Source organism: Salvelinus namaycush, chromosome 35, assembly GCF_016432855.1.
Source record: "Salvelinus namaycush isolate Seneca chromosome 35, SaNama_1.0, whole genome shotgun sequence".
NCBI classification, from domain to species: domain Eukaryota; kingdom Metazoa; phylum Chordata; class Actinopteri; order Salmoniformes; family Salmonidae; genus Salvelinus; species Salvelinus namaycush.
Genome location: NC_052341.1, coordinates 12,877,087 through 12,904,347, shown reverse-complemented (window position 1 = coordinate 12,904,347; position 27,261 = coordinate 12,877,087). Strand labels below are relative to the sequence as shown.

Below are 27,261 nucleotides of genomic sequence, written 5' to 3'. Positions count from 1 at the left end.
TTTTGGCCCATCCCTCCTGACAGAGCTGGTGTAACTGAGTCAGGTTTGTAGGCCTCCTTGCTCGCACACGCTTTTTAAGTTCTACCCACACATTTTCTATGGGATTGAGGTCAGGGCATTGTGATGGCAACTCCAATACCTTGACTTTGTTGTCTTTAAGCCATTTTGCCACAACTTTGGAGGTATGCTTGGGGTCATTGTCCATTTGGAAGACCCGTTTGCGACCAAGCTTTAACTTCCTGACTGATGTCTTGAGATGTTGCTTCAATATATCCACATAATTTTGCCTCATGATGCCATCTATTTTGTGAAGTGCACCAGTCCCTCCTGCAGCAAAGCACCTCCACAACATGATGCTGCCACCACCATGCTTCACCGTAGGGATGGTGCCAGGTTTCCTCCAGACGTGATGCTTGGCATTCAGGCCAAAGAGTTCAATCTTGGTTTCATAAGAGAATATTGGTCTCATGGTCTAAGAGTCTTTAGGTGCCTTTTGGCAAACTCCAAGCGGGCTGTCATGTGCCTTTAACTGAGAAGTGGCTTCCGTCTGGCCACTACCATAAAAGCCTAATTGGTGGAGTGCTGCAGAGATGGGAGAACCTTCCAGAAGGACAACCATCTCCACAGAGGAACTCTGGAGCTCTGTCAGAGTGACCATCGGGTTCTTGGTCACCTCCCTGAACAAGGCCCCTCTCCCCCGATTGCTCAGTTTGTCAACTGCAAGCTGGATCCTTTTTTTATAGACCTAGATTACATGGTTACATTCAAGACAAGGTCGTTGTCATTGATCTGTTGTCAGCAGTGTAGGCTGTGTATTAAAAATGATTGGGGTAATAATGTCTCGAGTCATAAAGTGTAGTAGAAATGGATGCAATGTTTATCAAAAGGCCACATTTTTCCCTGCAAAGGAAATAAACTTCTCTGATATAGCCAATGCTGGTCATTTAACATCCAAACATATGCCACTACGTGCTCATTAATAGCCTACATTGTGACTATCCAATCTACTCACAACATTAGGAATAGTAGTTTTACATAAGGCTGCAAATGCGATGATAGATGCATGTAATCCTTTGTTATAAAGGTGCAGATTTATGGTGAAAAAATTGCTTCCCAAAACGTGAAACTCACGTGACACATGCTAATAGCTACACTATAAGCTATCTAGCTGGCTAATTTAATGTTGTTGTTAACACCTGGTTAGAATAACAGCTAAACTCGAAATTTATCAGATTTGACTAACCAGTGATACAATTATTGTTGTAAGGGAAGTCCCCCCCCAATTGTACAAAATAACATGGCAACTTATTGGCACCGAGCGGACCATATACACGATGGGATTGTGTGGGATTTCATATTACATCCGGCGCTGTTTCGTCCAAAGTTGATGGCAAATGCCATATTGTAAATGAGCTGTGTAACACCCCAAAAATCCTATAGTGGGCGAGTGTTTTCTATCTAAATTTTTCATAGGCCTTTTGTAACGCAAGTCAAGACCCAAGAGTAAAATTTTGAGATTTTGAAAGTTTTGGCAAAAATTTATAACCCCCTTAAAAAAGTGCTTTCTGGACCTTTTTTCGAAATTCTTTCGAGTTTTATGTCAATTACACATGTGTAAGAACTGTATGAAAGTACTTTAGTCACATTTTATTATCATAATTTTTTATAAATGTTTACTTGTACTTAAGGAATATGTTTTGTGCATTTGGAATGTGATTTCATAGGAAGTAAAAAATGTCAAAAATTTGGAAAAAACGTATAACCCCCTTCATAGTCGAAAATAACTTTTTTTTTTTAAAGGCCAAAATGAAGCATTTAAAACTGTATTGAAAATCGTGTGTGGTAACCCAAAACATGAAACAGAATATTTTTTGACTTTTTTTGAAAACCTCCATAAGTCACTCAGGCCAGCACCCATTGATTTTTGCCCGTAGTATAGTGCTCCCAGAGCGGGTATGGAAGTCTGGATCCCCCCTAAAAGCATTTAAGGCTCTGTGTGTCTTTAAGCACCATACTTTTTCATTCCATCCTTGCTGTGTGTGTCTGTGTGTGTGTGTGTGAGCTTTTCTTTGACATCTGATTAGAGAAATGACTGATTTACACTTCATGAGGGTTGCCTAATCACACACTTAAAGTTTTGGAAAGATCTGACTTTTTTAACCCTTTGAAACAGCACCTATGACCCCATTTTAAGGCACTTCCGGTTGGCACAGGAAGCTATAAGTAAACACCTATCCTGATCGGGGTATGCTTTTACAGAATCCTGAGTTTTAAGTCTATACGTTAAGAACTGACTGATTTACACAGGGTTGAATGCACTATATATCACAAACTGCTGGTTGGGTAAAACACTTTTAGGGTGATTTTATCACTTCCGGTTGCTCCAGGAAGCTTAGAATCAACACAGGTAGACCTCATAGTGGCTTGATGGATTGTCATTGAAGACAGGTTCATAAGACATTCATAACCCACATAGGGTTTATTTAAAGAATGCACGTTACATTTGCATATGATTCAACAGTGAAAAACACCACATCATATTGCAAACATAACACACTGTTGAATCATATTGCAAACACACACTGTTATATTTGCAATATGATGTGTTGAATCATATTGCAAACATAACACACACTGTTACGTTTGCAATATGATGTGTTGGATCATATTGCAAACATAACACACACTGTTACATTTGCAATATGATGTGTTGAATCATATTGCAAAACATAACACACACTGTTACGTTTGCAATATGATGTGTTGAATCATATTGCAAACATAACACACACTGTTACATTTGCAATATGATGTGTTGAATCATATTGCAAATCTAACGTGCATTTGCAATATGATGTGATGTTGAATCATATTGCAAATGTAACGTACATTCTCTTAAATACTTTAGAAATGCAAAAGTCAACGGTCTGATGACCTCAGGATGGCCGGGCAGTGATAGTGGTTCCTCTCCATCGCTCGTTGTGTTAAATTTCATCATGTCGCTTTTTGTGATGGTACCCCCCCGTTGAAACATATTGCAAATGTACAAAAGTCAAGTAGCAAGTCGGTGTCCATCAGTCAATTAGATATATTCAGACACCAAACTGATACCATCTGACACCAAACTCACTTTTACCAACTCCTTTAGAAGCCAACTATCACATATTTCAGAGCAGGCCCAAAATTCACAGCGCCTTCCATTTAAACCATAATAAAACAAATAATACGTAGTTATGTTCTAGCTGCGGGTCCAATATTCACATTATGTTTAGCCCTATGTGAGGCGACCTGGAATCCCAAGTTTCGGCTCGATAGGTCATTCGGTGCCCGAGCAAAACCCTAATTGGTAATGAAAATCCACTTTTTTCCATGCCTTGCTACGGGGTGCTTGAATGAGCAATCAAACAGGCTCGTTGGGGTCTGTCTCTATGGACCGAGCCGGTTTCAATGCACCTAGTCTTGAGACTCTGGGACTTTTCTAAATGTCGTCCGTTTCGTTGAGCTGAAAATGAATTGAAAACATAGCAAATACACGAGGCTGTTTATCGGTCTGAGAACCTTCTAGAGCCACATAACTCACCGTGCACAATCAACCTGAGGTCTAGAACAGGTTTGTAAATTTTCAGAACTCTAGGTCTGACGGTTCTTTAAAAGTTGGAACAAAAGTAACTACCACAGGCACTGTCTGCCTCTTAGCCCCTCAGTGTGTCCCTCCATCATTTCTGTTTGGGTGTGTAAATTTTTCTTTGAAATCTGATGGGACTAATGACTGATTTACAGTTCAGGAGGGTAGCCTAATCACAATTATGAAGTTTTGGAAAGATTTGACATTTTTAACCCTTCAAAACAGCCCATTTGACACCAATTATGGCACTTCCGGTTGGCACAGGAAGCTGAAAGTAAAGACATATACTCACTGGAGTATGCTGTTACAGAATCCTGAGTTTTAAGTCTATATGTTAAAAATTGACTGATTTACATAGGGCTGAATGCACTATTTCTCTCAAATTGCAGGGTGCTTATTGCAAACACTTTTAGGGTGATTTTAACCACTTCCGGTTGCTCCAGGAAGCTTAGAATCGACACAGGTAGACCTCATGGTGGCCTAATGGACTGTCATCAAAGACAGGTTCATAAGACATTCATAACCCACATAGGCTTCAGGTTGAATTTAGGGGAGCAGTCAATGTATTCCTATGGGGCGAAATGTCATTGTAAACTGTTTGATGTAAACACCTTCTTTTAACTGTGAAGGGTTAATGCCACAAGGTCAAAGTTAGGCTTGCACAGATCGGGAGGACCTTAAGAACATTCCTGAGGTGAAATTGTGTTTCTAACCTTAACGGTTCTCTCTCTGTCTCCCAAAAGCAAATAAAATTGACATTGAGGTCAAAAGGTCATTCGTGTCCGTTCTCTTGTAACGGTCGCTGCTCTCAGACCGAGTGAGCTACGGTCAAGCGGGGCATCTCGTTGAACTCGGCACGGCCTAGGGATAATGGGAATGCCATTGCCGGCTTTGTGTGTCTTTAAGCACCGTACTTTTTCACTCCATCATTGCTTTGTGTGTGTGTTTTTGTGTGAGAGAGAGCTTTCCTTTGACATCTGCTTAGAGAAATGACTGATTTACAGTTCATGAGGCTTGTCTAATCACACAAATGAAGTTTTGAAAAGTTCTGACCTTTTTAACCCTTCGAAACAGCACCATGAAACCATTTTAAGGCACTTCCGGTTGGCACAGGAAGCTATAGGTAAACACATATCTTGACTGGGGTATGCTGTTACAGAATCCTGAGTTTTAAGTCTATACGTTAAGAATTGACTGATCTACATAGGGTTGAATGCAGTGATTTTCAAAATTGCAAGTCATGTATATCTGGACACTTTTTAGGGTGATTTTAACCACTTCCGGTTGCTCCAGGTAGCTTAAAATCAACACAGGTAGACCTCATAGTAGCCTGATGGATTGTTATCAAAGACAGGTTCATAAGACATTCATAACCCACATAGGCTTCAGGTTGAATTTAGAGGAGCAGTCAATGTATTCCTATGGGGCGAAATGTCATTGTAAAATGTTTGATGTAAACGCCTTCTTTTAACTGTGAAGGGTTAATGCCACAAGGTCAAGGTTAGGCTTGCACAGATCGGGAGGACCTTAGGATTGTTCCCGAGGTGAAATTGTGCTTCTAACCTTAACGGTTCTCTCTCTGTCTCCCAAAAGCAAATGAAATTGACATTGAGGTCAAAAGGTCATTCGTGTCCGTTCTCTTGTAACGGTCGCGGCGCTCAGACCGAGCGAGCTACGGTCAAGCGGGGCATCCCGTTGAACTCGGCACGGCCTGGAGAATATGGCAATGTCATTTTAGTGGTGATTTCAGAATGCTATTTTGGTGCATTCATGGAAGGCGCTGTGAATTTTGGGCCTGCTCTGAAATATGTGATAGTTGGCTTCTAAAGGAGTTGTAAAAAGTGAGTTTGGAGTCAGATGGTATCAGTTTGGTGTCTGAAAATATCCAATTGACTGATGGACACTTGCTAGTTGACTTTTGTTGACACTTGCTAGTTGACTTGCTAGTCGACTTTTGTACATTTGCAATATGTTTCAACGGGGAGGTACCATGAGGAAAAAGCGACATGATGAAATTTCACGCAACGAGCGTTGGAGAGGAACCACTATCACTGCCCGGCCATCCTGAGGTCATCAGGACGTTGACTTTTGTATTTCTAAAGTATTTAAAGAATGCACGTTACATTTGCAATATGATTCAACATCACATCATATTGCAAATCTAACGTGCATTTGCAATATGATGTGATGTTGAATCATATTGCAAATGTAACGTACATTCTCTTAAATACTTTAGAAATGCAAAAGTCAACGGTCTGATGACCTCAGGATGGCCGGGCAGTGATAGTGGTTCCTCTCCATCGCTCGTTTCGTGAAATTTCATCATGTCGCTTTTTCCTCATGGTACCTCCCCGTTGAAACATATTGCAAATGTACAAAAGTCAACGAGCAAGTCAGTGTCCATCAGTCAAATAGATATTTTCAGACACCAAACTGATACCATCTGACTCCAAACTCACTTTTTCCAACTCCTTTAGAAGCCAACTATAACATATTTCAGAGCAGGCCCAAAATTCACAGCGCCTTCTATTTAAACCATAATAAAACAAATAATACGTAGTTATGTTCTAGCTGCGGGTCCAGTTCACACATTATGTTTAGCCCTATGTGAAGCGACCTCGAATCCCAAGTTTCGGCTCGATAGGTCATTCGGTGCCCGAGCAAAACCCTAATTGGTGCTGAAATGCCACTTTTTTCATTGCCTTGCTACGGGGTCCTTGAATGAGCAATCAAACAGGCTCGTTGGGGTCTGTCTCTATGGGCCGAGCCGGTTTCAACGCACCTAGTCTTGAGACTCTGGGACTTTTCTAAATGTCGTCCGTTTCGTTGAGGTCAAAATGAATTGAAAACATGGCAAATACACGAGGCTTTTTATCGATCCGAGAACCTTCTAGAGCCATATAATTCACCGTGCACAATCGACCTGAGGTCTAGAACAGGTTTGTAAATTTTCAGAACTCTAGGTCTGACGGTTCTTTAAAAGTTGGAACAAAAGTAACTACTGCAGGCACTGTCTGCCTCTTAGCCCCTCAGTGTGTCCCTCCATCATTTCTGTGTCGGTGTGTATTTTTTTTTTTTGAAATCTGATGGGATGAAGGACTGATTTACAGTTCATGAGGGTTGTCTATTCACATATATGAAGTTTTGGAAAGATTTGACATTTTTAACCCTTCGAAACAGCCCATTTGACACCAGTTATGGCACTTCCGTTTGTCACAGGAAGCTATAAATAAACACATATCATCACTGGAGTAGGCTGTTACAGAATCCTGAGTTTTAAGTCTGTATGTTAAAAATTGACTGATTTACATAGGGCTGAATGCACTATTTCTCTCAAACTGCAGGTTGGCTATGGCAAACACTTTTAGGGTGATTTAACCACTTCCGGTTGCTCCAGGAAGCTTAGAATCGACACAGGTAGACCTCATGGTGGCTTGATGGACTGACATCAAAGACAGGTTCATAAGACAATCATAACCCACATAGGCTTTAGGTTGAATTTAGAGGTGCAGTCAATGTATTCCAATGGGGAGACATTTCATTGTAAACTATTTGATGTAAACACCTTCTTTTAACTGTGAAGGGTTAATGCCACAAGGTCAGGGTTAGGCTTGCACAGATCGGGAGGACCTTAAGAACACTCCTGAGGTGAAATTGTGTTTCTAACCTTAACGGTTCTCTCTCTGTGTCCCAAAAGCAAATGAAATTGACATTGAGGTCAAAAGGTCATTTGTGTCCGTTCTCTTGTAACGGTCGCTGTGCTCAAACCGAGCGAGCTACGGTCAAGCGGGGCATCTCGTTGAACTCGGCACGGCCTAGAGATAATAGTAATGCCATTGTGGGCTTTGTGTGTCGTTAAGCACCGTACTTTTTTACTCCATCTTTCCTTTTTGTGTGTGTGTGATTGTGTGAGAGAGATTTTCTTTGACATCTGTTGGGAAAAATGACTGATTACAGTTCATGAGGGTTGTCTAATCACACAAGTGAAGTTTTGAAAAGATCTGACCTTTATTACCCTTCAAACCTGACCCTGTGGCACCATTTTAAGGTACTTCCAGTTGACATAGGAAGCTGAAATTGAACACATACCCTCCTTGGTGTAGGCTCTTATATAATATTGAGTTTTAAGTCTTTATGTTAAGAACTGACTTATTTAAAGAGGGTTAAATGAGTGTGTGTTATTTCATAAAATCATATAAAATCACAGGATTCTCGCAGAGCTTCGAGACCCACTTTAAAAATGTACGTCTGAACACACTGCAACTGGATCTGTGATTTTTTTGAAAAAAAAAATCCTCTTTGTGAACATCACCAAACGGTCAATGTACGATTTCTCTTAAATTACGATAGATAAATGGCTGGTTCTTTTTTTCCTGACACCGTATGCTTATGTACTTTGACATGAAGCGGTCAAATTAGCACCCTACTTGCGTTTTAACCCTTTAATCCCAGAAAAATGGCCATAACTCAAAAAGCGCCGAGGTCTCGACGCCATCTCGTTCGGGGCCAACTGCCCATTACTCCAAACCTACGCTCGCCGAGTTTCGTCTTCGAAATATTTTCAGTTTAGGAGAAAAGGCCGCGCTCGTTTGCCACGTGCTCGTGCGCCTGCAATATGATTTATTTTCCCTCTTGTGGGAATTTTCGAGAATGCAGAAAAAAGTCAAAAATTTGTCATTTTTATAAAACGGAAACCGAAATTCCGAAACGTTTTTTTGAGTGACTTCCTGAAAGAGCTCTCCGCCGCCCACGGCCCGACGCCGTCCGCGATTTTCTGCGACGTATTAAGACGTCAGGTAAGGGACCGTACATTTGCAATGGGACTTTCTTCACTAACCATACGGCTCCCGTCCCAGACTTCCCTTAAGGTATGTAAACCCTGTACTGAAGGCTGTCTGGATTCGGGTCTTGACGGGTAAAAAAGTTTTCATTTTTCCGACAGTTCTTGACACTTATTTTGCATTTTTTCACCTGTATTTAACCAGGTCGGCCAGATGAGAACAAGTTCTCATTTACAACTGCGACCTGGCCAAGATAAAGCAAAGCAGTGCGACAAAAACAATAACACATAGTTACACATAAACAAACGTACAGTCAATAACACAATAGAAAAATCTATGTACAGTGTGTGTAAATGTAGAAGAGTAGGGAGGTAAAGCAATAAATAGGCCTTAGAGGTGAAATAATTACAATTTAGCATTAATACTGGAGTGATAGATGTGCAGATGATGATGTGCATGTAGAGATACTGGGGTGCAAAAGAGCAAGAGGGTAAGTAATAATATGGGGATGAGGTAGTTGGGTGTGCTATTTACAGATTGGCTGTGTACAGGTACAGTGATCAATAAGCTGCTCTGACAGCTGATGCTTAAAGTTAGAGAGGGAGATATAAGACTCCAGCATCAGAGATTTATGCAATTCGTTCCAGTCATTGGCAGCAGAGAACTGGAAGGAAAGGCGGCCAAAGGAAGTGTTGGTTTTGGGGATGACCAGTGAAATATACCTGCTGGAGCGCGTGCTATCTCCTTGTCACCAATGGTTGCAGGGAATCTGTAAAAAAAAAAAAATCCTCGTTGTCTTTCCTGCCTTGTTGGAGCAGGCAAATACTGAACAGAAAATGACCATGGTGATGAATCAACTAGTTTAAGGCACCATTATCAAGCAGTTTGTGGTAGTCACTCATCTGTTGTCGATGAATTAATGTGGTCTTCCAACATGGCCACCAGGAGGCGTCGTACGTCAACTGCAAGTCCTCTATAGTTTCCATTTACCTTATCTTGGAACACTACAGAAGGACCTAAAACTAGATCATTTTACTCTAATTGATGATTTTAAATCCCAGATTGGAGGGCTGCTGACCACAAATTGCACATGTATTTAAACCTGCTCTTTTAACCTGTTTTATGCACTTTGCGCATTTTTTAACTTCCATTCATTGTTATATTTTATGGTTTGTTGTGTCTCATGCATTTACTAAATGCAACATTTCTGTTGGATGTATTTTAAATATGTATTTCACTGGAGTATTTTGTCATTAACATTACACTGGGCTGAACTACACTCCAATGTATTTTGAAACAAGATACTTTTGACTGCTGTAATTTGTATTTTCAAAATACTTTATGCAATTTTAATTTTAAAGTCCAGCAACACTTCCTATGACCTATCTTTTTGTTAAAACTCACCTCATTTGTTTTCTAGGGACTCCAGTGAGTAGACTAGACCCTGGATTTATGGACACACATTCGATAGTTTTCCTGTGCAGTGCTATATGTGTATACTTTATACGGAAATGTGTTATTCTTTATTTGACATTGAAACATGTTTTCCTGGTTCAAATGTCACTTAAATAACAACAAATATGAATCATTGTTAAGTTATAGACAATTATTTTTCATATAATAAAATATACCGTTTATTGACGCTTTTCTACTATTACGTGGAGGACTTTTATTTGGAAAATTTACTGACCCGGAAGTTCTTTTTTTATTGTTGCTGGGACGTTAGCTTACTAGCTAGCTGAATAACGTCCGGCTTTACCACTCAATCAGATGATAGAATAGCTTCCCTCCCCTTCCTACATTGCATGAAACTGTTTATCAGTCACTTGCACCAACTGTCATTCAGATAAAGAAACGGCAAGCTAACTAGTCAGTGTACCTGCGCTACAGTAACTAGCCAGTTTATTTTCTCGTGTTAGCTAACTATTCCATGACATATTGGTTATCCAGCTAACTAGCTTTATTTTTTCCTAAAGCAATGGCTGCAGACCTGCAAGGGAAATACACCAAATTGGCCCTGGAGTATTCAAAGGTAAGCAGTTATTTGTTGCTCTATCGTTAGCCACAGTTCTTGGCTATTTAATCCGATTGCTGATTCATTCTAACTAACGTGCAAGGTACACTATATGATCAAAAGTATGTGGACACCTACTCGTCGAACATCTAATTTCAAAATCATGGGCATTAATATGGAGTTGGGCCCCCCTTCGCAGCTATAACAGCCTCCACTCTTCTGGGAAGGCTTTCTACTAGATATTGGAGCATTGCTGCGGGACTTGCTTCCATTCAGCCACGAGCATTAGTGAGGTCGGCACTGATGTTGGGCGATTAGGCCTGGTTTGCAGTCGGTGTATCAATTCATCCCAAAGGTGTTCGATGGGGTTGATGTCAGGGCTCTGTGCAGGCCAGTCAAGTTCTTCCACACTGATCTAAAAAAAACAATTCTGTATGGACCTCGCTTTGTGTACGGAGGCATTGTCATGCTGAAACAAGAAAGGGCCTTCCCCAAGCTGTTGCCACAAAAGTTGGAAGCACAGAATCATCTAGAATGTCATTGTATGCTCTAGCATTAAGATTTCCCTTCACTGGAACTAAGGGGCCTAGCCCGAACCATTATTCCTCCTCCACCAACCTAAAAAATAAAAGGTGCTGTCCAAAGTATCTAGTTACTTAGCTCGATCTGTTTCCAATCAAGTTCCTTTTCAGGGTGTCACTACTCACTAGTGTGTCACCCTCCTGGGTGTATTGTCAAGTATAGAGAGAGCAGGCCATCAATAGGTTGATTGGTGTTTGTGATAATCGAAGACAATATTTGGTGTCTTTACTGCACTGTTTACTATGAACGTGAACTGTGTACAGCAAAGGATGTTGCTAACTGCTGTAAATCAATCAAAACAATCTCATAGTGAACAGTATTTTGGATGGTATCTTCACTCTATGATTTAGCCTAGGTCACTGCCTGATATGTCAGCTGACACTCACAATGCGTCTTAGTCTTTTATGACAAAGGGAGGAGGGTAGGCCAGAACAGAAGCCACCCTTCTCTAAACAATACAATGTTACATAGCCTGAGTAAAACATGGGCAGCCATGTTCTTCAAACCCCCTGTCATACGTTAGGTAGAAAATGGATTGGTATCCATGTCAATAGTACCCATCCTAAAAACCCTTTTTAGGCATTATTAAAATAAATGTCAGTTAGACTGACTAGCTTTGGTTAATATAAGAACCATCCTCCTGACCCGCACTGTTTCAGTTGACAGGCAGTGAATGCATGGTGTTTCCTGTCTGACTGTTGTAAAACCACAGCCCCCCGCTGGCCAATATCCTGTTATTTCTATTTTCCATTAAATCTGGGTTGTAGTTTCCCAATAAGCAGCAACATTCACCCAACCTTCAGAAATGTTAGTGCAGTCATGCATTGCAGTGGAGTTATCCATATTTTATGATTTAACAATATGTCTCACACAAAATAAATCCATAAAATAGCTATGTTGCTTTGCTTAGAAGCCAAAGGCCGAGGCAATACTGTACATTTGGCCAGTTTGGTCTTTAGAGGTGGTGTGTCTGCAGTAGACCTACAGCTCAGTGTCTATACTCCCCATTTCTCCATAGCTCCGGGCACAGAACCAGGTCTTGAAGAAAGGCGTGGTAGATGAGCAGGCCAGCTCCACCTCTCTTAAGGTACAGAATCATTCAGACCCCTCTGGAATAGGGTTTCAAAATTCTAATCCTGGTTGGAGGAAATAATCAGGAAGGGAATCCTCCAACCAGGAATTCTGAAAAACCTGGGAATTTTGGGTGATTTACTTTAAAATCACTAAGCGTCTTCTCCTCCACCCCGACACTACAGGATCAGGTGAAGCAGCGAGAACAGAGCCTGAGGAAGGTGGAGCAGGAGATGGACAGTCTCACCTTCAGGAACCAGCAGCTGGCTAAGAGAGTAGAGCTGCTGCAAGAGGAACTGGCTGCCAGTGAGGCCAAGGGCAAGAAGAGCAAGGTAGAGACAGACAGTGGTCCTCTGTAGCTCAGTTGGTAAAGCATGGCTCTTGCAACGACCGGATTGTGGGTACGATTTCCGGGACCGCCCCTGCGTAAAATGTATGCACGCATGACTATAGCTTTGGATAAAGGCAACTGCTAAAATGGCAGTATATTAGACAGGGAGGAGGGTGCACCCCACAATCAGACATGTCATAGTTCGACAGGCTTACCCTGCTCTCCTTTTACCTTTGATCATGTTTGAGGAGATCAGTTTAAGTAAGGCAAAGTGCAGAATCACTCATCTCGATCACATAATGAGTATTAATTTGGGATGCAAGGTGATTTGTCGATCAGTGATTTGGTGCAGTCGATCTCAGACACTTTCTCTTCACCAGAACAAAGGGGACTCCCCCTCCCAACAGGGCTTGCAGCAGACCCAGAGTGTGTTTGATGAGGACCTGCAGAAGAAGATCCAGGAGAACGAGAGGCTTCACATCCAGGTATGTCTGTCTCTGAGACATGGAAGTGTATACAATGCATTTGGAAAGTATTCAGACCCCTTCCCTTTCTCCACATTTTGTTACATTACAGCCTTATTCTACAATGGGTTCAAAAAAAGAAAAAAAGAATCCTCATCAATCTACACACAATACCCCATAATGACAAAGCAAATACAGTTTTTTATTTACCTAAGTATTGAGACCCTTTGCTATGAGACTTGAAATTGAGGTCAGGTGCATCCTGTTTCCATTGATCATCCTTGAGATTTCTACATCTTGATTGGAGTCCACCTGTGGTAAATTCAGTTGATAGGACATGATTTGGAAGGCACACAGGTGTCAATATAAGGTCCCACAGTTGACAGTGGATTTCAGAGCAAAAACCAAGCTATGAGGTCAAAGGAATTGTCCGTAGAGCTCTGAGACAGGATTGTGTCGAGGCACAGATCTGGGGAAGGGTACCAAAAAATGTCTGCAGCATTGAAGGTCCCCAAGAATATAGTGACATTCATTCTTAAATGGGAGAAGTCATTCTTAAATGGGAGAAGTTTGGAACAACCGAGACTCTTCCTAGAGATGACCGCCCGGCCGAAGTGAGCAATTGGGGGACAAGGGCATTGTTCAGGGAGGTGACCACGAACCCGATGGTCACTCTGACAGAGCTCTAAAGTTCGTCTTTGGAGATGGGAGAACCTTCCAGAAGGACAACCATCTCTGCAGCACTCCATTAATCAGGCCTTTATGGTAGTGGCCAGATGGAAGCCACTTCTCAGTAAAAGGCACATGACAGCCCACTTGGAGTTTGCCCAAAAGCACTTAAAGGACTCTCAGACCATGAGAAACAAGATTATCTGCTCTGATGAAACCAAGATTGAACTCTTTGGCCTGAATGCCAAGCATCACATCTGGAAGAAACCTGGCACCATCCCTACAGTGAAATGTGGTGGCAGCATCGTGCTGTGGGGATGTTTTTCAGCGGCAAGGACTGGGAGAACCCGATCAAACATCTAAGAAACCTGAAAATAGCTGTGTAGCGACACACCCCATCCAAACTGACAAGAGCTTGAGAGGATCTGCAGAGAAGAATGGGAGAAACTCCCCAAATACAGGTGTGCCAAGCTTGTAGCATCATACCCAAGATTTGAGGCTGTAATCGCTGCCAAAGGTGCTTCAACAAAGTACTGAGTAAAAGGTCTGACTACTTATGTTCATATTTTATTCAATTTTATGTGCATTTGCTAAAATGTCTAAACATGTTTTTACTTTGTCATTATGGGGTATTGTGTGTAGATATTTTTTGCCCCTAATCAATCTAATCCATTTCAGAAAAAGGCTGTAACGAAACAAAATGTGGAAAAGGTCAAGTGGTCTGAATACTTTCCGAATGCACTGTATACAGTTGAAGTCGGAACTTTACATACACTTAGGTTGGAGCCATTAAAACTAGTTTTTCAACCACTCCACACATTTCTTGTTAACAAACTATAGTTTTGGCAAGTCGGTTAGGACATCTACTTTGTGCATGACACAAGTAATTTTTCAAACAGTTGTTTACAGACAGATTATTTCACTTATAATTCACTGTATCACAATTCCAGTGGGTCAGAAACTTACATACACTAAGTTGACTGTGCCTTTTTAACAGCTTAGAAAATTTCAGAGAATTATGTCATGGCTTTAGAAGCTTCTGATAGGCTAATTGACATAATTTGAGTCAATTGGAGGTGTACCTGTGGATGTATTTCAAGGCCTACCTTTAAACTCAGTGCCTTTGTGCTTGACATCATGTGAAAATCAAAAGAAATCAGCCTCAGAAAAGACCTCAGAAATAAAATTGTAGACCTCCACAAGTGTGGTTCATCCTTGGGAGCAATTTCCAAACGCCTGAAGGTACCACGTTCATCTGTACAAACAATAGTACGCAAGTATAAACACCATGGGACCACGCAGCCGTCATACCGCTCAGGAAGGAGACGCATTCTGTCTCCTAGAGATGAACATACTTTTGTTCGAAAAGTGCAAATCAATCCCAGAGCAACAGCAAAGGACCTTGTGAAGATGCTGGAGGAAACTGGTGCAAAAGTATCTATATCCACAGTAAAACGAGTCCTATATCGACATAACCTGAAAGGCCGCTCAGCAAGGAAGAAGCCACTGCTCTAAAACCGCCATAAAAAAGCCAGACTACGGTTTGCAACTGCACATAGGGACAACGATTATACTTTTTGGAGGAATGTACTCTGTTCTGATGAAACAAACATAGAACTGTTTGGCCATAATGACCATTGTTGTGTTTGGAGGAAAAAGGGGGAGGCTTGCAAGTCGAAGAACACCATCCCAACTGTGAAGCACGGGGGTGGCAGCATCATGTTGTGGGGGTGCTTTTCTGCAGCAGGGACTGGTGCACTTCACAAAATAGATGGCATCATGAGGCAAGAAAATTATGTGGATATATTGAAGCGGCATCTCAAGACATCAGTCAGGAAGTTAAAACTTGGTCGCAAATGGTTCTTCCAAATGGACAATGACCCCAAGCATACTTCCAAAGTTGTGGCAAAATGGCTTAAGGACAACAAAGTTAAGGTATTGGAGTGGCTATCACAAAGCCCTGACCTCAATCCTATAGAACATTTGTGGGCGGAACCGGAAAAGCTTGTGCGAGCAAGGAGGCCTGACCATCTCTGTCAGGAGGAATGGGCCAAAATTCACCCAACTTATTGTGGGAAGCTTGTGGAAGTCTACCTGAAATGTTTGACCCAAGTTAAACAATTTCAAGGCAATGCTACCAAATACTAATTGAGTGTATGTAAACTTCTGACCCACTGGGAATGTGATGAAAGAAATAAAAGCTGAAGTAAATCATTCTCTCTGCTATTATTCTGACATTTCACATTCTTAAAATAAAGTGGTGATCCTAACTGACCTAAAACAGGGAATTTTTACTATGATTAAATGTCAAGAATTGTGAAAAACTGAGTTTAAATGTATTTGGCTAAGGTGTATGTAAACTTCCAACTTCAACTGTATGTATGTATGGGCAAGTGTTTACCAAGGGACTACTGGCTTGAATATGTGTACTACATAATGTATTTGATCAGTTGTTTTTGTGTGCTGGTCTGTTCTAGAATGTGTGTCTGAGAATGATATTTTTAGAATTCTTGTAAGGTGATGCCCAAAGAAATGTTTAATCCTCGGTTGGACAATAAAGTTATGTTCTATTCTAAGTTCTATGAGGCTGATGAGCAGCACAGGCAGCAGGAGTCTCAGCTGAAGGGCCTGTTGGAGGAGCTGGAGAGAGACCATGAACAGCACCAGGCCATAGTGGACGGACTCACCTCCAAATACATGGACACTATTGAGAGACTACAGAGTGACAAGGCCAGACTAGAGGTGAGCGGGAGGGGAGGTGGAGAGAGAAGTGGATGTCTCACCATCAAATACATGGACACCATTGAAAGACGTTAGTGACCAGGTCTGAGTAGAGGTGAGATGGCGAGAGAGATGGCTGGAAGGAGGATGAGGGCAAGTAGGAAGCGACTGAACAAAGGCAAAACTCAATCTTTTGTTATTGGTAAACGATAGAATAGTAATACATGATGCTATTTGCTGTGTCCTCCTACAGGTGAAATCCCAGACTCTGGAGAGGGAAGCTAAAGAGTGCAGAGCTCGGACAGAGGAATGGTAAATATCTTGTTCTAATCTACACATGTGCCAGTTAGATACACACATGCTATATACACTGAGTGTACAAAACATTAGGATCACCTTCCAAATATTGAGTTGCAATCCTCTTGCCATCAGAACAGCCTCAATTTGTTGGGGCATGGATTCGACAAGGTGTTGAAAGCATTCCACAGGGATGCTGGCCCATGTTGACCTCTTTGCGAGGCATTGGAAAACCTGGTCTTTGTGGTTAAAGCTGTGTTTGAAATTCACTGCTGGACTGAGTGACCTTACAGTTATCTGTATGCGTGGGGTACAGAGAGGTAGTCATTCAAAAATCATGTTAACATAGTTATTGCACACAGAGTGAGACCATGTAACTTATGTGACTTGTTGAGCACATTTTTACTCCTGAATGTATTTTAGGCTTGCCGTAACAAGGGGTTGAATACTTATTGACTCAAGACATTTCAGATTTTCGTTTTTGATTAATTTGTGAACATTTCCACTTTGACATTATGGGGTATTGTGTGTAGGCCAGTGACAATCAAAATGTAAACCATTTTAAATTCAGGCTGTAACGCAACACAATGTGGAAACGTCAAGGGTGTGAATACCTTCTGAAGGCCCTGTAGATAATCTTTGATTAACATCAGCCTACTACCTAGTGAGTTACACTGAGTGTTAAAAAACATTAGCAAAATCTTCCTAATATTGAGTTGCACGGCTTTTTGCCCTCAGAACAGCCTCAATCCGTCGGGGCATGGACTCTACAAGATGTCCAAAGCGTTCCACAGGGATACTGGCCCATGTTGACTCAAATGCTTCCCACAGTTTAAGTTGGCTGGATGTCCTTTGGGTGGTGGACCATTCTTGATACACACAGGAAACTGTTGAGCGTGAAAAACCCGTTGCAATTCTTGACACACTCAAACCGGAGCACCTGGCACCTACTATCATCCCAGCCAGCCAAACCCTCCACTAACCCGGACAAAGCTGGGCCAAATGTGCGCCGCCTCATGGGTCTCTCGGTCGGGGCCGGCTGCGACACAGCCCGGGGTCAAACACAGATCTGTAGTGACGCTTCTAGCAGTGCGATGCAGTGCCTTAGACTGCTGCGCCACTCGGGAGGCCCCATCTACACAGATTTGAAGTGGATTTAACAGGTGACATCAATAAGGGATCATAGGCTGACCAGGTGCCTCCAAGTGAAATCTATGTCATGGAAAGAGCAAATGATCCTAATGTTTTGTTCATGGAGAATGATTGTATGTATCTGGTAGAGGACTTGTGGTTAACATGAAGGAATAATGAGAGTTGTAATAATGCGGATAGGGAAGTATTTATTATGGTCACTGAGTGGTCATTCACCATCTCCTGATTCCTCTCACCATCATCCCTTCCTCTCACCATCATCCCTTCCTCTCACCATCATCCCTCTCTCTCCAGTCAGCAGCAGTTGAGGAAGTGTCAGTCAGAGCTCAGCAGACAGGTGAAAAAGAGCAGCATTGTCATCCAGGAGAAAGTGCCTTTCAACGACACCAGTGAGTACTAGTTCACTATGCAACATTTCACTGACCCAGATCATGTTTATTAGGAAGAAAACAGACAAAGAGTGAGGGACTACCTGGATTTGTCCAATATGAAACTGCACATTATACATTTTCTGTTGCAGTGTGTGCTCTAATGAACACAACCTTGTAGACACATCACTGATGATGGTTTATCTATGAGCATGTCTTCCCATTCTAAGACATGACACCCACACATATTTATGTATGCAGTACTATCTACTAGAGGTCGACCGATTTATGATTTTTCAACGCCGATACCGATTATTGGAGGACCGAAAAATGTCAATACCGATTAATCGGACGATTTTTATTTATTATATATATATTTTTTAAATGTAAAAATGTATTTCTAATAATGACAATTACAACAATACTGAAAACACTTATTTTAACTTAATATAATACACTGCTCAAAAAAATAAAGGGAACACTTAAACAACACAATGTAACTCCAAGTCAATCACACTTCTGTGAAATCAAGTGTGTAAGCACAACCCCCACCTGTGGACGTTGGGCCCTCATACCACCCTCATGGAGTCTGTTTCTGACCGTTTGAGCAGACACATGCACATTTGTGGCCTGCTGGAGGTCATTTTGCAGGGCTCTGGCAGTGCTCCTCCTTGCACAAAGGCGGAGGTAGCGGTCCTGCTGCTGGGTTGTTGCCCTCCTACGGCCTTCTCCACGTCTCCTGATGTACTGGCCTGTCTCCTGGTAGCGCCTCCATGCTCTGGACACTACGCTGACAGACACAGCAAACCTTCTTGCCACAGCTCGCATTGATGTGCCATCCTGGATGAGCTGCACTACCTGAGCCACTTGTGTGGGTTGTAGACTCCGTCTCATGCTACCATTAGAGTGAGAGCACCGCCAGCATTCAAGTGACCAAAACATCAGCCAGGAAGCATAGGAACTGAGAAGTGGTCTGTGGTCACCACCTGCAGAATCACTCCTTTATTGGGGGTATCTTGCTAATTGCCTATAATTTCCACCTTTTGTCTATTCCATTTGCACAACAGCATGTGAAATTTATTGTCAATCAGTGTTGCTTCCTAAGTGGACAGTTTGATTTCACAGAAGTGTGATTGACTTGGAGTTACATTGTGTTGTTTAAGTGTTCCCTTTATTTTTTTGAGCAGTGTACATCAATAATATAAATTTAGCCTCAAATAATAATGAAACATGTTCAATTTGGTTTAAATAATGCAAAACAAAGTGTTGGAGAAGAAATTAAAAGTGCAATATGTGCCATGTAAGAAAGCTAACGTTTAAGTTCCTTGCTCAGAACATGAGAACATATGAAAGCTGGTGGTTCCTTTTTAACATGAGTCTTCAATATTCCCAGATAAGAAGTTTTAGGTTGTAGTTATTATAGGACTATTTCTCTCTATACGATTTGTATTTCATATACCTTTGACTATTGGATGTTCTAATAGGCACTTTAGTATTGCCAGTGTAACAGTATAGCTTCCGTCCCTCTCCTCGCTCCTACCTGGGCTCGAACCAGGAACACATTGACAACAGCCACCCTCGAAGCAGCGTTACCCATGCAGAGCAAGGGGAACAACCACTCCAAGTCTCAGAGCGAGTGACGTTTGAAATGCTATTAGGACGCACCCCGCTAACTAGCTAGCCATTTCACATCGGTTACACCAGCCTAATCTCGGGAGTTGATAGGCTTGAAGTCATAAACAGCGCAATGCTTGAAGAATTCGAAGAGCTGCTGGCAAACGCAGGAAAGTGCTGTTTGAATGAATGCTTACAAGCCTGCTGCTGCCTACCACCGCTCAGTCAGACTGCTCTATCAAATCATAGACTTAATTATAACATAATAACACACAGAAATACGAGCCTTTGGTCATTAATATGGTCGAATCCGGAAACTATAATTTCGAAAACAAAACGTTTATTCTTTCAGTGAAATACGGAACCATTCCGTATTTTATCTAACGGGTGGCATCCCTAAGTCTAAATATTGCTGTTACATTGCACAACCTTCAATGTTATGTCATAATCATGTACAATTCTGGCAAATTAATTACGGCCTTTGTTAGGAATAAATGGACTTCACACAGTTCGCAATGAGCCAGGCGGCCCAAACTGCTGCATATACCCTGACTGCTTGCACGGAACGCAAGAGAAGTGACACAATTTCCCTAGTTATAAGAAATTAATGTTAGCAGGCAATATTAACTAAATATGCAGGTATAAAAATATATACTTGTGCATTGTTTTTAAAGAAAGGCATTGATGTTTATGGTTAGGTACATTGGTCTAACTACAGTGCTTTTTTCGCAAATGCGCTTGTTAAATCATCACCCATTTGTCGAAGTAGGCTGTGATTCGATGAGAAATTAACAGGCACCGCATCGGTTATATGCAACGCAGGACAAGCTAGATAAACTAGTAATATCATCAACCATGTGTAGTTAACTAGTGATTATGTTAAGATTGATTGTTTTTTATAAGATAAGTTTAATGCTAGCTAGCAACTTACCTTGGCTTCTTGCTGCCCTCGCGTAACAGGTAGTCAGCCTGCGTGGAGTGCAATGTAAGGCAGGTGGTTAGTGTTGGACTACTAACCGGAAGGTTGCAAAAACAAATCCCCGAGCTGACAAGGTAAAAATCTGTCGTTCTGCCCCTGAACAAGGCAGTTAACCCACCGTTCCTAGGCCGTTATTGAAAATAAGAATGTGTTCTTAACTGACTTGCCTAGTTAAATAAAGGTGTAAAAAAAATAAAAAAATACAGATTGTCCAAAAATACAGATTACCGATTGTTATGAAAACTTGAAATCGGCCCTAATTAATCGTCCATTCCGATTAATCGGTCGACCTCTACTAAGGAACATAATTCAATATCATATCTCACTGACGCTGTAATAGGAGGAAAAGTGAAGCACTGTGTAATGTGTGTCATGCCACTAGAGCCCTGTTTTCCTCCTCAGATGGTTTTCATGCTATATGAAGGACAGAGCTAAGACATGCCATCATTCGGCGCTTTAAAGGCATAGTGTGAGATTTTGGCAATTAAGCACCCAGAGTCAGATGAACTCATGGATACCATTTGTATGTCTCTGCGTGCAGTTTGAAGGTAGTTTGGCGAGCCGTTGCTCGCAACCTCTCCTTTAAATTTCCCTCCCTTTTTCTCCAGAATTCAGTGACTACAACAGTCTCAACGTTCCACCACACAACAGAAGACACCAGGTGAGAGGAAGTCCTATAGGAGGCATCATCAACTAGATTCAATTTTTTTCTTGAGTGGATGGTCGGGCCAGAACATAATTACAAATCATTTGTAGACTGCAAATTGATCGTAAGAAGCCGAAACTGATATATTGTAAAAAATAAATATAATATTAATTTTAAACCTTGCTTACAAGGTTTGACATTAACACCCGCCAAATGCGGGTTGAACTATGAATTCTACAATATATATCCCACAACGCGCAACGAGCATCGACAATGCCTGGCTGGGGAGCTGTGAGCAGTGTGATTTAAGTGCTGAAGATACATTTTTAGAAGCACTGCACACAGGCATACAAGTTGGTCTAACTTACTAAAGTCAACTAGTGAGACTTTGTCCTTGTGTTTCTTGACTATTTACATTGAAAAACAACCTAGCTTGTAAACAAAACAATGTTGGACTTTGCTTCAACTTCTAGCGAAGACATTCTCTAGCTCACACAGGCACACTGTCACTAAGCAGTTGAAAAAATGTCTCCTCTGTGATATTTTGTTTAAAATATTCGGGTCACAAAAATGTTTCTAATATTGAGCAATATACCACATCACTTCTTAATAGTAATCCAGTTATTGTTTTAGAAACATTACAAAGCATGCTCATCCATAGTGGTTAGAGCGTTGGGCCAGTAACCGAAAGGTTGCTGGATCGAATCCCTGAGCTGACAAGGTAAAATTTTTGTTTTGCTCTGAGCGAGGCAATTAACCCACTGTTCCCTAGGCGCCGAAGACGTGGATGTCGATTATGGCAGCCCCCCCCCCGCACCTCTCTGATTCAGAGGGTTTGGGTTAAGTGCTGAAGACATATTTCAGTTGAAGGCATTCAGTTGTACAACTGACTAGGTATCCCCCTTTCCCCGTATGTATGTATTCAGACCCCTTGACTTTTTCCACATTAAGTTACAGCCTTATACTAAAATTGATTGAATTGTTTTTCCCCCTCAATCTACACACAATAACCCATGATGACGAAGCATAAACAGTAAAAACAATTTTATTTGCAAATTTATAAAAAATGAAATTACATTTACGTAAGTACGTCAGACCCTTTACTCAGTACTTTGTTGAAGCACCTTTGGCAGCGATTACTGCCTCGAGTCTTCTTGGGTATGATGCTACAAGGTAGATTTTCCCATTCTTTTCTGCAGATCCTCTCAAGCTCCGTCAGGTTGGATGGGCATATTTTCAGGTCTCCAGAGATGTTCGATCAGGTTCAAGTCTGGGCTCTGGCTGGGCCTTTCAAGGACATTCAGACACTTGTCCCAAAGCCATTCCTGCGTTGTCTTGGCTGTGTGCTTAGGGTCGTTGTACTGTTGGAAGGTGAACCTTCACCCCAGTCTTAGGTCCTGAGCACTCTGGACCAGGTTTTCGTCAAGTATCTCTCTGTACTTTGTTTCGTTCATCTTCGTCTCGATCCTGACTAGTTTTCCAGTCCCTGCCACAGAAAATATCCCCACATGATGCTGCCACCATGCTTCACCGTAGGGATGGTGCCATGTTTCCTCCAGACGTGATGCTTGGCATTCAGGCCAAAGAGTTCAATCTTGGTTTCATCAGACCAGAGAATCTTCTTTCTCATAGTCTGAGAGTCTCTAGGTGCCTTTTGGTAAACTCCAAGCGGGCTGTCATGTGCCTTTTTACTGAGGAGTGGCTTCCGTCTGGCCACTCTACCATAAAGGGCTAATTGGTGGAGTGCTGCAGAGGTGGTTGTCCTTCTGGAAGGTTCTCCCATCTCCACAGAGGAACTCTAGAGCTCTGAATACTTTCCGAAGGCACTGTATATACACAGTATGTTTAATATAGTTTTTTTATTTGTAAAAAGAAATGTGCCTGCCACAGTGGCTGGTGGACCAAAAGGTTAATTTCAGGCCCAGACCACATATCTCTATTGTGTGTAGGAATACTTTGGAACTGATTTTCCCAAATTAAAATCACTTGGAACTGATTTGCTGGTGTTTTTACAGTCTTGTGTCCCAAAATGTTTTTGCTAAGAGAACTTGGGGAGCCAAATAAAATCACGGGCCACTAGTTGGGGAACCCTGAACTATAGCATGATCCTGTAATTATTGTTTGTTTCTTTCCTCATATTTTATAGAACAGTTAGGGCTCCATCATACATTGTCATTGTAGATATGTGGTCCAGAGTTTTGGTACTAATTTCTCCTTTTCCTGTCCTCCAGTTGAAGGCCCGAGACGTGGCTGGTCAGGCCTTAGGCTTCGTCCAGGACATAGTGGCTGCTTTGTTAAACTTCCACTCCTACACAGAGCAGAGGGTACACATCTACCCTCTAGACTCCTCTATCGAACCCATCTCACCACTCAACCAGAAGGTCAGGAAATACAGGGATACACACCCACACACAGTCTATGCTCTGACATCCTGTTTTAGTCATTTAGCAGATGCTCTTATCCATATGTGTCAAACTCATTCCAGAGGGCCGAGTGTCTGTGGGTTTTCGCTCCTCCCTTGTACTTGATTGATGAATTAAAGGTCACTAATTAGTCCTATATACTAGGCGGTGTCAGAGGAAGGCCCCAAAAAATTGTCAGACTCCAGTCAACCAAGTCAGACTATTCTCTCTGCTACCGCATGGCAAGCGGTACCAGAGCGCCATGTCTAGGTCCAAAAGGTTCCTTAACAGCTTCTACCCCCCAAGCCTTGAGCAATTGATCAATTGCTTCGCTATTGTTATTTTGAGTTACTTTTTATTAATTTTTTTACTTTAGTTTATTTAGTATATATTTTCTTAACTCTTTCTTGAACTGCATTGTTGGTTAAGGGCTTGTAAGTAAGCATTTCATGGTAAGGTGTTGTATTCGGCACGTGACAAATACGATTGGATAATTAGTAATTAGTAAGGCACTCGCTTCATCGGGTTGTCTAGGGCTTAATTGAAAGCAAAACCAAAAACCTGCAGACACTCAGCCCTCCGTGGAATGAGTTTGACACCCCTGCTTTTATCCATAGTGACATACAATAAGTGATTTTGGCTGAAGTAGGTAAGATGAACTGTCCTCCGCAATCTTCCCCCCAGTTCTCCCAGTATCTACATGAGAATGCAGCCTATGTGCGCCCACTGGAGGAAGGACTAGTGCAACTACACCAGAGCATCACAGAGAACACAGTAACAGTGCTGGAGACTGTGGGGAAACTCAAGGACTTTGCCGATCACTTCACTTCCTACACCCACTTTCTGCAGAAGATTCTACCATACCAGCTCAAAAGGTCAGTACTCATTACATTAGGTGTGTGTACTATATGCATGCGTGTGTGTGTGTTCCTCCCTATCCCCTTCTTCTTCTCCTCCCCAACCTGGAGGAAGAGTACGGCCCCTCTGTACCTGAGCCCTCACCTCTAAGAGTGTGTGTTTCTCTATGGCTGCGTTTACACAGGCAGCCCAATTCTGATATTTTTTTTCTACTAACTGGTCTTTTGACCAATCACATCAGATAATTGGTCAAAAGAAAATATCAGAATTGGGCTGCCTGTGTAACTGCAGCCGATGTGTCTCACCCTCTCCTCCTCTCTTCTCCTCACCAGTCTGGAGGAAGAGTGCGGGACTCCTCTGTGTACCTCCTCTCTCACCTCGAAGAACCAGGAGCTGCAGAGTGACATGAAGAGAATAACTTCTTTGTTCGACAAACTACACAGCTACATCAGCCTACTGGCCTTACCTAGTGAGTTAACATAAAGAGGAGAAGTGAGAGGGCTGACTCTGCGGCAAAATCAGTCCACGCAAGAATAAAGCATGAAGCAGACCAAGTGTGGGATTTTTTTTGTATGGAGGGTGTTAGGGTTGGGTGGATTTCCATACCTTCATACCGTATCATGCTAACAAAGTACTAGCAAATTCCTAGATTGGATGCTAACTAAATGCTAACAAGCACAAGCGAACATAAACTAAATGCAAGTACAGACAACCCAACTCATAAAGTTATACAAATGTCTCAAAAGGCTACTCACACTTTATCCAGGAGGGGATTGATCGTTTGCTGTAACCAAGAAGCTTGAACTTGCACACTAACCACCTATGGCTAGCAAGTTATCAAACCAAATGCATAGCTGGAGCCCTGAGCTGGAGAAAATGTATTTGGCATTTAGATATTTAAGTTATATTTATAAGATATTTAGTAGGGAATTTCAAGTGGAACTTGATCACCACTTGTGCTGCTCAACAGTGGACATCGTATCACAAAACGTAAGTTTGAAACATCACTTTGCTCCATGTGATCTTTGAAAACAAACATCATGTGACTGGCTCAATAGAATTTTATGAATGAAAAAGAAACAAAAATATTTGGGGGATGGTTTTGAATATCATACAGTTGTTTTTTGAAAATACCCCGGTATACCACTCAAGCCTAGAAGTGTGTTGAATTTTGTTAATTTGTTAAGCAAGGCTTATTTGGTAGACTAGAAGTTGTTAAGAATGTACTGATATAAGAGGATGCATGTGACATCCCAGCAACTTTGAGAAAAAATATTTTATATTGGGGTTGTGCATGTTCACATGCATATCTGCCCTCTCATTATCTAGAATGTTCCTGTCTGCTCCCTCCTGCCTTTGCCCTTTGCGGACATTTATTCTCATTGGTAGAGCAGACAGTCAAATATCTTGTCAATGTCGTGCCTTCAGAAAGTATTCATGCCCCTTGACTTATTCTACATTTTGTTGTTACAGCCTGAATTCAAAATGTATTAAATAGATTTTCTTTCCTCACCCATCTACACACAATACACCATAATTACAGAGTATTCACCCCACAGAGTCAATACATGTTATAGTCTACTATGGCAGTGATTACAACTGAGTCTTTCTGGGTAAGTCTCTTAAGAGCTTTGAACACCTGGATTGTCCAATATTTACCAATTTTATTATTTTCAAAATTCTTCAAGCTGTCTAATTTGGTTGTTGATCATTGCTAGACAACCATTTGCAAGTCTTGCCATAGATTTTCAAGCAATTTTAAGTCAAACCTGTAACTCAGGAACATTCACTGTCTTCTTGGTAAGCAACTCCAGTGTGTATTTGGCCTTGTGTTTTAGGTTATTGTCCTTCTGAAAGGTGAATTAATCTCCCAGTGTCTTGTTGGAAGCAGACTGAATCAGGTTTTCCTCTAGGATTTTACTCCTCAGTCCTTAATGATTACAAGCATACTCAATTACCCATATGACGCAGCCACCACAATGCTGACAAATATGGAGAGTGGTGTGTTCAGGACATAAAGTGAATTGCTTTGCCACATTTTTTGCAGTATTACTTTAGTGCCTTGTGGCAAACAGGGTTCGTGTTTTTGGAATATTTTTATTCTGTACAGGCTTCCTTCTGTTCACTCTGTAATTTAGGTTAGTATTGTGGAGTAACTACAATGTTGATCCATCCTCAGTTTTCTCCTATCAAAGCCATTATATTCTGTAACTGTTTTAAAGTCACCATTGGCCTCATGATGAAATCCCTGAGCGGTTTTCTTATTTTCCGGCAACTGAGTTAGGAAGGACACCTGTATCTTTTGTAGTGACTGGGTGTATTGATACACCATCCAAAGTGTAATTAATAACTTCACCATGCTCAAAGGGATATTACCCATCTACCAATAGGTGCCCTTCTTTGCAAGGCATTGGAAAACCTCCCTGGTCTGGTTGAATCTGTGTTTGAAATTCACTACTGGACTGCGGGACCTTACAATTATCTGTATGTGTGGGTTACAGAGGGGTAGTCATTTAAAAAATCATGTTAAACACTATTATTGCACACAGTGAGACCATGCAACTTATGTGACTTGTTGAGCACTTTTTTTTTTTTTTTTCATAACAAAGGGGTTGAATACTAATTGACTCAAGACATTTCAGATTAAATTTTTTTATTAATTTGTGAACATTTCCACTTTGACATTA

The 27,261-nt window shown here is 41.5% G+C and overlaps 1 protein-coding gene across 1 annotated transcript in view; it reads left to right on the top strand.

Annotated features, from left to right (window-relative positions):
- The first annotated feature begins 10,172 nt into the window (after nt 1-10,172).
- Nucleotides 10,173-27,261, top strand: part of LOC120029539 (protein phosphatase 1 regulatory subunit 21-like) — a 28,740-nt gene continuing 11,651 nt past the window's right edge. Inside the window, exons 1-11 of the mRNA XM_038974806.1 lie at nt 10,173-10,438; nt 12,021-12,089; nt 12,259-12,405; nt 12,785-12,889; nt 16,115-16,279; nt 16,512-16,570; nt 18,002-18,096; nt 21,277-21,329; nt 23,546-23,695; nt 24,401-24,591; nt 24,907-25,043. Of these exons, the coding sequence (XP_038830734.1) occupies nt 10,385-10,438; nt 12,021-12,089; nt 12,259-12,405; nt 12,785-12,889; nt 16,115-16,279; nt 16,512-16,570; nt 18,002-18,096; nt 21,277-21,329; nt 23,546-23,695; nt 24,401-24,591; nt 24,907-25,043 (1,225 nt within the window). The 5' untranslated portion in view covers nt 10,173-10,384. The remainder of the gene's footprint in view (nt 10,439-12,020; nt 12,090-12,258; nt 12,406-12,784; nt 12,890-16,114; nt 16,280-16,511; nt 16,571-18,001; nt 18,097-21,276; nt 21,330-23,545; nt 23,696-24,400; nt 24,592-24,906; nt 25,044-27,261) is intronic.